At 39.6% G+C, this 12593-nt stretch overlaps 1 protein-coding gene across 14 annotated transcripts in view; it reads left to right on the plus strand.

The window, feature by feature from the left end:
- Nucleotides 1-12593, plus strand: part of LOC149318932 (calcium-activated potassium channel subunit alpha-1) — a 627293-nt gene that overhangs the window by 347086 nt on the left and 267614 nt on the right. For all 14 annotated transcript variants that reach the window (XM_089510711.1, XM_089510713.1, XM_089510714.1 and 11 more), the window contains 2 exons: nt 2066-2159; nt 3652-3763. In XM_089510711.1, coding sequence (XP_089366837.1) covers nt 2066-2159; nt 3652-3763 — 206 coding nt within the window. The remainder of the gene's footprint in view (nt 1-2065; nt 2160-3651; nt 3764-12593) is intronic.

Consider the following 12593-nt stretch of genomic DNA (forward strand, 5'->3'; position numbering starts at 1 on the left):
GAAGGCTAAGGGCTGCTCCACACACCACAGAGGGGTTTGGAAAGCACTTGTACAGGCCCACACTTCTTTGTTTCCCATTTCTGCTATGATGTCCATTTGGGAACCTACACATGCCATCCCTTCTCAGATCTGTGACTTCGATAGCATTGGAAGATCTGGCCATAAGTGGGATGGATTAGCCATATTTAGCATGCTCTGGAAGAAATGTGCATGCTTGTGGGTGAGAAGAATAGAAAACATAAATGACTCAATCTTCTGATTTCCTTGCTTTTCTGTAATGTATGAAGCAGCCTTTATTTAATGTTGCTTTGCTATGAAAACTGCAGATGTACTATTTGTTTCTTCATAGTGTTAATCAAGCCCTTTATCTATGTGCATTGTGTAACTGACAAAATAATAATAATTGTCAGATGCGTTGGGCACCTTTTTTCCCCAAAACACTTTGAATATGGTTTTGTGGAATAGCAAGTCTTCTTAGAACCCTCCTTTACTGTCCTTCAGATAATTGTTTGCAACTAGAAAGAGCCTGAGGATAAGCAAGGGGCATGCTGTTGGTGGACTTGCTTGATCTGTGATGTTTACAAGTTAATGGGAACTTGGATGCATGTGTAAAACCCAACTTGTCCAATTAATTAGATTGCTGCCACTCAGAATGCATATGATTTTGCTTGATCAGCAACTTGGCCTTGCATTTGCAGCAATGCAGTTATACTAACTGGTATGATATTTAGTGATTTATTTGTACCAATAAAATCATGGTTTATTTATGTATTTATTTATTTTGTATTTCCCCTTCTCTTATCTCTATCACACATTTTTTTCCTCTTGGTATTAAATCCCTTATCAGCCTAAGAAAGTATCATTCTTGACCTCTATAGGCTTACACTGACTGAATGATAATTTCTTACAAATTGAGATCTGCTGCTTCACCTGAGGGATCTAATCCACAGTCTTTCCAGCTATCTCAAGGAATATTGCAAATAAATCACATATATTTTTCAGTTAGCTATGAGCTGGTACATTGAAGTATTTCAGAGTACCAGTTTGTAGAGAGGATGATACTGGATTGTATGAACATATTTTTTAAAATAAAAATGGAATTTGCAATGGCTGTCTGAGACACAGAGAGGAAATTTTTATTTACTGTGCATGTGAAAATTAACCCTTGGAGACCTGCTTCTAGTTTTGTAATTTCTGCTCTGTGTTTACATTATCACTAGTGTACTATATTCTTTCTATTGAATTCATGGGTTTGTGTATAAAATAGCAAGCAAAACTCCCCCAGTTTGCTAATTTGGAACATATTCATAAGCAACTACATCCTTTTATTTTATTTGCCGAAGCTGAAGGGGAGAATGAAACATAACATAAAATTTGGTAATTTTTAAAAGAAAGATAAACTGAAATTATTGGCATGGTATATTTATAAGATACTGTTTAATCAAAATACATGAAGTTTTTTATAGTAAATAAACATGTGACATAGGGTTGCCAACTGACCAAAAGTCTAGCATGCTCATATACATTTAATTACAGCTTGAACTGCAGGTAATGGTAGGTAAAGTTTATCCTAGCATAGGCATTACTATTGCCACCCAATGTTGTTTGCAGATGAAGTAACTGTAAAAGGCATAGGAGTACTGGCCACTAAAAAGTTGGCAGCCCTAGTTAGATTGAGAAACTGTTATATATCTTGAAGTACTCTGTAGAAAGAAGTCAGTTCTTTAAGGGTTAATGTGGGATCCTGAGAGTTTTTCTTGCTTGTTTTCCCTTAAAATTGTCTGCATGTTTCTGTTTCAGCTGTTGATTGAACAGGTGAACAATAAGGATGGCTATCAATTCAAACTGTTCTTCTTTTTCTGATGATAATAATAATAATAATAATAATAATAAAAAATATCAATGCCTGCTTGTGTTTAAGAGAGGACCAAAAGAGAGGCCAGAATGATTGAACTGAATTCATAAAAATAATAATGAGGAGACCACAGCTTCAATTTTTGTCATACTTTTATGCAAACTTTATTCTTTTAAATTTACTCTCTTCTTTTTTTCTTTTCTTAAATAGCCCAATAGAATCTTGCCAGAATTTCTACAAAGATTTCACGTTACAGATAGACATGGCTTTCAACGTGTTCTTCCTGCTCTACTTTGGCTTGCGTGTAAGTACCTACATCTACTCCTACTACTGTCTTGCTTGCTGAAATATTTCCCTGTCTTTCTGTTTTAAGGATATCCAGAAATAGAAGTTCAGCCCCCTGAAGGATAAATTATCAACATACTCCCATGGATGTAAAAAAAAAATGCTTTATTAAAGTCATCCCTGTTGCCAAAATGATTTAAGCAAATTTAGTTATTTAGTATTCTGGTTAGCCATGTTTGTCAAAGGAACACACCATGTCTATAAAGGTTCTTCTGATTAGCTGTTTTCCTCGAAGAAAATGTATTAGCTCAAATCATGTTGAGAACAGAAATTGCTTCAATACATCTTTGTATATGAGCCCTGTACTTAAATCAGGGTTTCCCATTCTGGCACCCTCTAGATGTGTTAGGAGATTTCAGATGGGGGGCGGTTTGAACCAAGAATAAAAGGCATACTCCCGCCATAACTGTGCCATCGTGCTAAAGATTTTCAGACACATTGCACTCTTCTATGACTCATCCCATGAAGATCCAGAAATGTTCCCACAACTAAACCATTTCCAGGACTTCCACGTGAATGTTGCTAGAGCATTCCTGGATATGCACCGGATAAGTCATGGATTAGTGTGATGTGTTTCAAAATCTTCAGCACAATGGCATGATTATGGCGTGAGTATGCCTTTTATTCCTAGTTTTTCCCCCCTGTCTGATAATCTCCTTAGACAGCAATTCTGTCACCACCAATAATAATGGCCAGCTGTTTGGGGAATTATGATTTTGTATACAAAATCTGTAGGCTGCTAGTTTGGTGAAGGCTCATCTAGAAGAATTTTTTTTCTTACCTTCATTTAAATCAAATGACAATATCAATTGAATGATATGGGAGAATTCAGATTTTAGATCTTCCATCTTCCTGAACCAAGCCCCCACTATTGAATGCCATACATGGGCAGATGAAGACATGCTTATGATACATAGTGGATTAATAGTTTTAAAAAGTGTGGTTTCAGGAATGTTTTCTGCATATGAAATATATTGCTTATATGTCTTGTACTTTGGGCTGCTGAGTTTTCCTGACAACTGAACAAGGCAGTTTTAAACATTAGAGAGCTGAGCTGCATTGCAACATGAGTAGAAGTAGGACACTGAAAAATATACTGCCTGTGCCAAGAAGGACCACAGGACATTTTTAAATAACAGTGTTTGGCCAAGAGGACCTCAGAATGGCTGTTACATGTCATGCACATACATTCTGTTGCTTTCTTTTATAAGTAATGAAGTGAACTGTCTCTCTCATGAGACCAATATAGAGTTCAGATTGCTTTGATCAGATGGTGTGAAATGATGTTACTTCCATGGCAAATGATGTTATTTCCATGGACCCCGCCCCCCCCGCCAAATTCCCGAGTGTTACCTTTCTTAAAGAAGAATGATACCGTACCTTCTTCTCAATAGAAAAACAAAAAAACAAAAACAAGGTATCCTTACCTTCTTCATCTTCTCTTTTCCCAGTTCATAGCAGCCAACGACAAGCTGTGGTTCTGGCTGGAAGTAAACTCAGTGGTAGATTTCTTCACAGTCCCTCCAGTGTTTGTTTCAGTGTATTTAAACAGAAGTTGGCTGGGTAAGTAAATGGAATTTCTCTTTTTAAGTTAAAAAGAAAGAAGATAAGAACAAGAGAAAACAATTATTTAAGCCAAGCATGGCTTAATAGAGTAGTCTCATGGCCTATGGTGCCCACAGATATGAAAAGTGTCATTATTTGGGTCGCAGTAAAAGATGTGTGATTGTACGGGCTACTACCACATTGCCAAATTAATGCAGCTTAACACCACTTTACTTGCCATGGCTCTGTCCTCTGAAATACTAGGATTAGTAGTTTGTTGTAGTACCAGTGCTTTCTGACAGAGAAGATTAAATATCTCACTAAATTACAAATCCCAGAATTGCATAGTACTGAGCCTGTTTCCAGGGACCCATAGGCGGGTTACAGACCGCCATAAAGTATGCGCTCCGCGCGTACTAGGGTTAGGAAGGGCCGTATAAGGGTTAGGAAGGATTTTACCTTCCTCACGGCCCTTCTCCGTAGTAAGTGTGGAGCGCGTCGTAAATGGCAGCGCCCATCCACATGGGCACCGCCATTTTGATGTCTTGGACGCATAGCGTCCAGACGTGTCGCTGCAGAAGTGATGCCGTGAAGGCGTGCTTTGCCCCTCGCGGCGCCACTTCCACATTTTGAAAAGGAGCGCCATTTCGGCGCTCCTTTTTCGCTGCGCTGGGAAGCCTCGTGGTCTGGCCACTGGGGCTTCCTCGGCAGCGAATGGTGGCGGCAGGAAAACGGCCGCTTGAGGGCGGTCTGTAACCCGCCTCAGGTTTCTTTGTTTGTGCAAACCCCACTGATTTTGTTAACCTTTGCAGGAAAGTGTGGGTTTGTAGAATTTGTTTCTAATTCTAAAAACTAATGACCACCTTGAATCTCACTGCAAGAGAAAGGTGGGATATAAATCTTGGAAATAAAATGAATAAATAGCTTCTGGGGAAAAAACAGAACTTTGACCCAAAAACACTTTCTAGAAATTTACTTTTGTGCAACATGCTGCATTTGCACACAAAAACTTTTTAACACAAAATGTCCTGTTTGTGTGCAGAATAATTTTCCAAAATACTTTGGTATTTGCAAATACCTAATTGGAAATTGAACAAAATTCTCACTTCTGTGTTAATCAATCTGACTGTGGGGCTGCACAGACAGCCCAAAGGGGCAGCCTCCAGCTGCCCTTTTTACAGCCAGATCAGGGCTTCGGCACACGCCGCGGCCTTGATCTGGTCTTCCCAGGGCACGAGAAAGCCACAAAAAGCTTTACAGAACTCCTTTGGTCTTTAAGGGCATGTAGGGGGCATGTGTTTCCTGAGTATTGTAAAATCCTATTTCATTTTTAAGCCAGGAAGCAAACAATGACAAATGTTTTTTTCATTTCTAATTTAGAATGGGTACCTCCTTGTGCGCTAATAATTTAGTCCATGGAGCATTTGTTGTTTTTTGCTCCACACTAGTGTGGCCCAGCTTTGTATCCTCTTGATTTCTTATTAATCAACAAGGTCTTTTTGCTTCACAGAGGGAATATTCCAGTACAAATGCCCTTTTGAAATCTATCTTTTCATAAACCATCTTGCATGGCTCTGTTCACCATTCTGTGGATGAAGCCTTTTCATTGCTCACAGAATTTTCATTGCTCACAGAATTCCTTCCATTGCAAACAAGCAAACACAGGGTGGCAATGCATGTGAGAGAGGCCATAGCTCAGAGTAGAGCTGTGTTTCTCAAACTTTGGTTCTCCAGATGTTTTGGCCCACAGAATCCCTGACTGTTGACCAAGCTGGCTGGGGCTTCTAAGGGTTGAAGTGCAAATCACCTGGAGGCCCAAGGTTTGGGAACCACTGGAATAGAGCATTTTCTTTGGATGCAGAAAATACCAGGTTTAGATCCCTTTCCCTTTTGCAGGTAAGAGCTGGGGTAAAAATTCTTGCTTGAAACTAATACATTAAAAAGCCACTGTAAATCAGTGTCACCAATCCTGGGTTGGATGGACCAAGTGTCTCTCATTATAAGGCACTTTCCTATGTCACTAATGGGCCCACTTTTTTACTATAACACCTGCTGGTATATGTCGTTTTCCTAGTAGGGTAGCGGATGCTGGGGGATACAACATTTCTTGCAGCTAATGTGCACTTAACAGTTTTTAGTACCTACAATGTAGTTGATATATTGGTTTGTGAAGGGGTTGAGTAGTGACAGTGACATATGATAACAATTATAAGCTTCGTAACTTCAGTTTTGAATTTGGTAGCCTGAGGATCAGTCTTTCTCTGTTCTGTTGTTTCTATAGCTACAGATGTTCAACACTGTCACAGTAGTTCCTTTCCAACCAAATGTAATTGAAAGAACTGTGTGTTTCTGCCATCTAGTGGTCAGCATGTAGCATAGATTCTCTTCTAGAACCAAGCTCATTTTTTTCATATGGAAAAGGGTGTCATTTGCATTGACAGAGCTAATTCAATCCAAGAGAATTGTTTTTTTTAAAATCAAATGGTATGCCCTTGGCAAGGCTGTCTGTCTCTATAATTATTTTATTCTGTGCAGTGCTATGGATGATGATGATGATATGCTGCCACCTAATAATATGAGCCAATTGTGTTGCCCATATTCTTCTTGAAAAAAATCAGTATAAAACATTCATTGTAACCTTATATTAAGGCAGAACATTGTGTGCCTTAATACATTATTCCTCTGACCAGTGATGCACAACAATCCATCAGATGCTTGATATCCTCCTTTTTTGCTATTTGCTTTTGATTGGAAAAGCAAGTGTACTTTGGCTGGCAGACAAAAACTGAACACAGAAAGCAAGACAGGTGGACTGTTTCACATTGGGTGGCTCACTAGTTGCAAATATCTCTTGGCATCCTCTGTTTGCAGTTATGGATTTGGTCTCAGAGTTATGGATCTGTAATTGGTCTGTATTCACTAATACTGTGTATTCACAATTGTGGGACTTTTGCCATGATCATAAATGCTCCCAAACCTATCTTAGCAATCAGCAATCACACTGATTAATGGAGGCCTATTCTTCTGTCAAATGGGCATATCAGGATGGTGTTTCAAGCCCCCTTCCACCATCCAGTAAAGGTGAGAGAAGGATTTTTGTTTCTGGCTGTCATGTTCTAGTTTGATGGTGGGAAGGGACAGGAAATGTCTTAGTGTTGTACCAAAATTAGCAACAGAACAGACTTCCGTTGCTCAATGTGGCTGGAGGCATTTAAGGAAGATTTGGGGGCAGGGGGTGGTGCTGCCAGGAGGGATTGCTTGACTTATGGTGATCCTATGGATGAGACAACTCCAAAACCCCTTGTTCTCCACTGCTCTGGTCAGATGCTTGAGGCTCAGGCCTGTGGTCTCTTTGATTGAGTCTAATTAACTGACATGTGAGCTATCTCTCTTTCTACTGCCCTCTACCTTTCCTAGCTTCATTGCCTTTTCCAGTGATTCATGCCTTCTCATGATGTGGCCAAAGTTCACAAGTCTCAGTTTAGTCCCCCTGGCTTTCAGGAAGACTTCAAGAGAGAGATCAAGCACCAAATGCTTGATTTGTTCTACAGTCCATTTGTTTGTCTTCTTGTCCATCCATGGCACCCTCAGCTTTTTTGTTTATTTTATTTTATTTTATTTATTTATTTATTTATTTATTTATTAGTTTATTAGCTTATTTGTGAGTTTATTTTTTTTCTATCAGCTGTCTTCACTACCCAACTCTCACATCCATAAATGATGATGGGAAATATGACGGCTTGAATAATCATCACTTTGGTATTGAGAGTTATACCTGTGCACTTAGGATCTTTTCTAATTCTTTCATAGCTGCCTTTTCCTGTCTTACGCCTTGTATAGACCAGCAAAATGTGCCAGCCTGTGAGTGGGGCGAGGGCGGGGCGAGGGCAGGGCAAGGGCTGCTGGCAGGGCATTAGTGTGGCACACGGTTCTACATGGCATGTGTGATAATGACGCACCTCTTGATGCAGCACCAAAACAGCGCAGAAGGGGCATCATCATGGTGTGCCACTGCGCCTATGATTCCCCTTCCAGGGAGCAAGAAGAAGCTGCTTTTTGTGGCTTGTTTTTGTTCCCTCTGGAGGCCGCAGCATATGGTTGCTGCAGCCTCCATCTGCTGCGGCCTCCAGAGGGAACAAAAACAAAAACAAGCCACAAAAAGCTTGTATAACCCCATAGTCTTCTTCTACTTTCTTGACTACAGTCACCATACTAATCAATATTTGTTACTGGGTATGGGAACTCTTTGACTATTTCAATTTTCTCATTATCTCAGGTGAATTCTTTATATCTTCCATGGCCATTCCATTTTGTTTTTTGGGGCTGAGAATGTGTGACTTGCTCAAGGTTACCCAGCAGGTTTCCATGGCCAAATGGGGCATCAAACCCTCATCTCCAGAGTTGTACCCTAATGCTCAAACCACTACATCATGCTGGCTCAAATGTGTACTGTCAAGAGGTTCTATCTTTAAGGGAACCAAACTCCTGGTGGCTAACTGATTTCCTGGAGGCAAACTGAATCACTGCTTAACACCCATGGTCATCAACACCTAATCAGAGTTGGCATCACCAACTGGCATCCTCATGAAGTTTCAGGGGACATAAAATTCCAGTGATGCCCACTGACAATGCTGCCCTGACAGCTCCCATTAAACCATCTCTAACCCACAGCTCCCAGCAATATTGGATTGAGAATGTCCAAAGTCTGTCCATCCGTCTGTCCTTCCTTCCCTCGCCTCATACATGCCCAGGTTAACCAAAGGCTTCCTTGTTCATTGAAGCAGTTTTTTCGGGGGGAGGGGGAGGGGAAGATTGACATAAAATTGGTAAACTGTAGTTTGTAAGAAAAAATAAACATTCAAGTAAAGTAAAAGCTGGGCAAGGCACATAGGTTACTCTAGATCTTTCTAGATATAGTCAGGATAATTCAGATGTCACTGAACACATTATTGTCAGCCCTTGGTATCATCTGGGGTTTGGTTCCAGGATCCTTCGTGGATACCAGAATCCATGGATGCTCAAGTCCCATTAAACACAATGTCACAGTAAAATGTTGTCCCTTGTATAAAATCAAGATTTGTTTTTTGGAAATTATATATTTTTAAAAAATATTTTAAAGCCATGGATGCCTGAATCCATGCATACAGAGTGCTGACTATAATATGAATATATGTGAAACATTTTAATTTTACCATATAACAACTTCCTGTGAATTTGATAAATTCCTTTACTTGCAGAAGCAGTGACACCTTTTCTATATGATCAGCTACCCCAGAAAAATGTTTACATTATAGTGCTGGTGGCTTTGTAGTTCTTTAGTATTAAAATGACTATTAAAAGAACAGCAGCTTGTTGTGCAGCTGATTCTCCTACCACATTTTTTCCTGTTTGCTATCTCCTGTATAGAGCTATAAGCAAGACTGAAAAGGATAGTTGGAATTCCACACATTTGTTTACTGAAATAAGGTTTACTGAAGCAAAAACAACTAAAGCATCCATATATATGGTTAAAAGCAAATTTCAAAGCTTCATCTCATCCTAATATAACTAACAAACAGGGAAGAAAATGGTGATGTATAGATGAAGGAATAAAATGACGTTGGATGCAATACACAGGAGAGTTATATAAAAGAGATAACAAAATGAAGGACATGTGAAAAGAAGATGAACTCCAGATTCTAAAAAGCGAGGTGGGAGCTGCAATAAGGGAAATAGCGAAAAATAAATAATCAGGAAAAGTTGATATTTTAATCAAACTGCTGCAATCCATGTTGACAGAGTGCCAAAACACAATGCAGAAATAATCCAGTTTGAGAGAGCTTTAACTTCCCTGGTGCAATGGTAAGGAATTCTGGGAACTGTAGTTTTGTGAAAGAGTTACTCTTCTCTGCCAGAAAATACAATTCCCAGGATTCCCTAGCACTGAGCCAGGACAGTAAAAGTGGTGTCAAGATGGATCATTTCTGCACTGTGTTTTAGACTAGATTCAACAGTAGTGCTGACTAATATATGTCAACAGATATGGGAAACAAAACAATGACCAACAGATTGGAAATGATCAGAATACATCCCCATCCACAAAAAAAAAAAAAGAGAGAGAGAGAGAGAGAGAGAGAGAGAGAGAGAGATACAAAAGACTTCAGCAACTATAGGACCATAGCACTAATCTCTTACGTAAGCAAAATTGTGCTCAAAATTCTGCAACATAGACTACAACCATACATGGAGAGGGAAACCCCAGAGGTCCAAGTGGGGTTGAGGAAGGGAAGAGGCACTAGGAACCACATTGCAAACATACAATGGCTAATGGAGTGCAACAAGGAATAGCAAAAGAAAATCAACATGTGCTTTATAGACTATAGCAAAACTTTTGACTGCATAGATCATGAAAGTCTGTGGAACATCCTTAAACACATGGCAGTCCCAACATACCTGATAGTCCTGATGAGGCATCTGTATTCAGGACAAAACACTACTATCAGAACAGGACACAGAGAAACAGAATGGTTCCCAATTGCTGAAGGGGTGAGACAAGGCTGTATCTTATCACCCTACATGTTCATCTTATATGCAGAAAATATGGTTTGAAAAGTAGACTCGGACATAGAAGAAGAAGGAGTGAAAATAGGAAGAAGTAATATGAACAACCTAAGATATGCAGACAACACCATAATACTAGTAGAAAACCTCCCAGACCTGGAACAACTACTAAGGAAGATCAAGGAAGAAAGAGCACAGGCAGGTTTACTGTTGAACATAAAGAAAACAAAAATAATGAATCTAACAACTTCACCCTAGACAATGAAAAAATAGAAATATTAAAAGAGTTCTCATATCTGGGATCAAACATTGATAGCAATGGGGATTGCAGTCAGGAAATTAGAAGAAGATTAAGAATGGGGAGAAGAGTGGTTATGAAAGAACTAGAAAAGCCCTAAAATGCAGATATACAATTGAGCACAAAAGTTAGAATCATACAAGCCATTGTATTTCCTATTACCATTTATGGATGTGAGTGTTGGACAATTAAGAAACAGGCTATGAAGAAAATCAAATCATTTGAGATGTGGTGCTGGAGAAGAGTTCTGAGGATTCCATGGATGGTCAAAAAGACAGGCAAATGGGTCCTAGAGCAGAACAAACCAGAAATCTCCCTGAAAGCCAATACAACAGAATTGAGATTGTCGTACTTTGGACACATCATGAGAAGGCACAACTCACTGGAAAAACAATAATGCTAGGAAAGGTGGAGGATAGTAGAAAGAGAAGAACACTGTATGCTGGGTGGATGGACTGTATTAGGGAGGTCACGGATATGGGTTTGCAGGAACCAAGAAGAACAGTGTAGGACAGGGGGTCTTGTCGATATCTCATCCACAGGGTCACCATGGGTCGAGATCAACTTGAGGCAGTTAACAACAACAACAACAACAGATAAAGGAATATTATATTAATATAATCAGACTAGATTCTCAGTTATTGAAATCACCACTAATATATCAAATATCAGAAAGCTATACTTTTGCCACATACATGTTAGTGTTTGTCATTAATATTTACTATGCTTCTTTCTATGTGTCCATTAAGTGCACCCATGTCATATGTGGGTGTGCCATATGCTGCTTTCTGCTTATGCTTTGCTCCCTTTTCACTGTTTTGCTCTTTACACATGCTCAGTAAGGGATTCTGAAGTTAGCTGCGTGATGTAGGAAGGCTCACACAGCTATGGGGGAATGACTAGAAAAGAATCTCATTCTTTCCCAACTCTGGATTTATTGTTTACTGCAGAGATGTTGCTGCAACCATCACCAATGGTCTGAGTTTTTCCAGCCCTTTCCCACTATCTTCCCAGTACAAATGTTGCTAATAAAAATCTTCCAGCTAGATAGAAAAGGAGAAAAAGATGGCTGGATGGAATTAAAATTATTTTGCAGAAAGGAATGTTTTTGTTTGTTCGTTTGTTTGTTTTTAACTAGACAGCATTAACTAAAGTATACCTGTACAAGACAGAACAAAATTTCGGACGTGAAGGTGCAAAGGCAAGATTAAAAGTTTTGAAAGCAAAGAAGGAATTCTTTACAACACTGTTTTTCTAGAAATTCTTTTGGGGTATTTCAATAGAGTAAATATTACACAGCTCTCATTAGAACAGTTAATATAAGCTGAATGCTCAGCATCAAATGGAACCTCTTCATTTTGTTGCAACATAGTGGCTATGTCTGCATTAATGGGAGAGCCTGTCTTATTGTCAGGACTTCTGGATCCACAGGGAGGACAAGATGTTTGCACAACCATGACCAGAATGGGCTGATTCCAGCAGCACTGTGAAGTCGAAGGCTTTCATGGTCGGCATCCATAGTTTTTTGTGGGGTTTTCGGACTATGTGGCCATGTTCTAGAAGAGTTTATTCCTGATGTTTTGCCAGCATCTGTGGCTGGGACCTTCAAAGAACTGTGTACTGTGTGACCCTGGGTGAGGAGAAGTGATTCTCATATTAATTAGTGTATTGTTATGTTGTTGATGGCAGGGCATCAGGGTGGGAGGATATGCAAAAGAGGATTAGTGTCTGCTAATTGGTGATCATTGTCTGCTGGGAAAGCCCCTGACCCTGAGTGGTTTCTCATTTGCATTTGCTGAGTCCTGGTTTTGGTGTTCTTCAGGACGGGTAGCCAAACTTTATTTACTTTAAGGGTTTCTTCTTTCCTGTTGAAGTTGTCCAAGTTTGCACTGTTTGCACACTCCCCAGGACACCCCTTCTTCCTATGTTTTCCTATGGCTTGTGGGGGAAATGACCATTCTATTGAGTGTTGGTGCACTGGACTGATGATATTGTTGGGCTAATGCATGT

This window comes from Sceloporus occidentalis, unplaced genomic scaffold (assembly GCF_023333645.1).
Source record: "Sceloporus occidentalis isolate IW3139 unplaced genomic scaffold, rSceOcc1.0.p SCAF_2, whole genome shotgun sequence".
In the NCBI taxonomy this organism is placed as follows: Eukaryota; Metazoa; Chordata; class Lepidosauria; order Squamata; family Phrynosomatidae; genus Sceloporus; species Sceloporus occidentalis.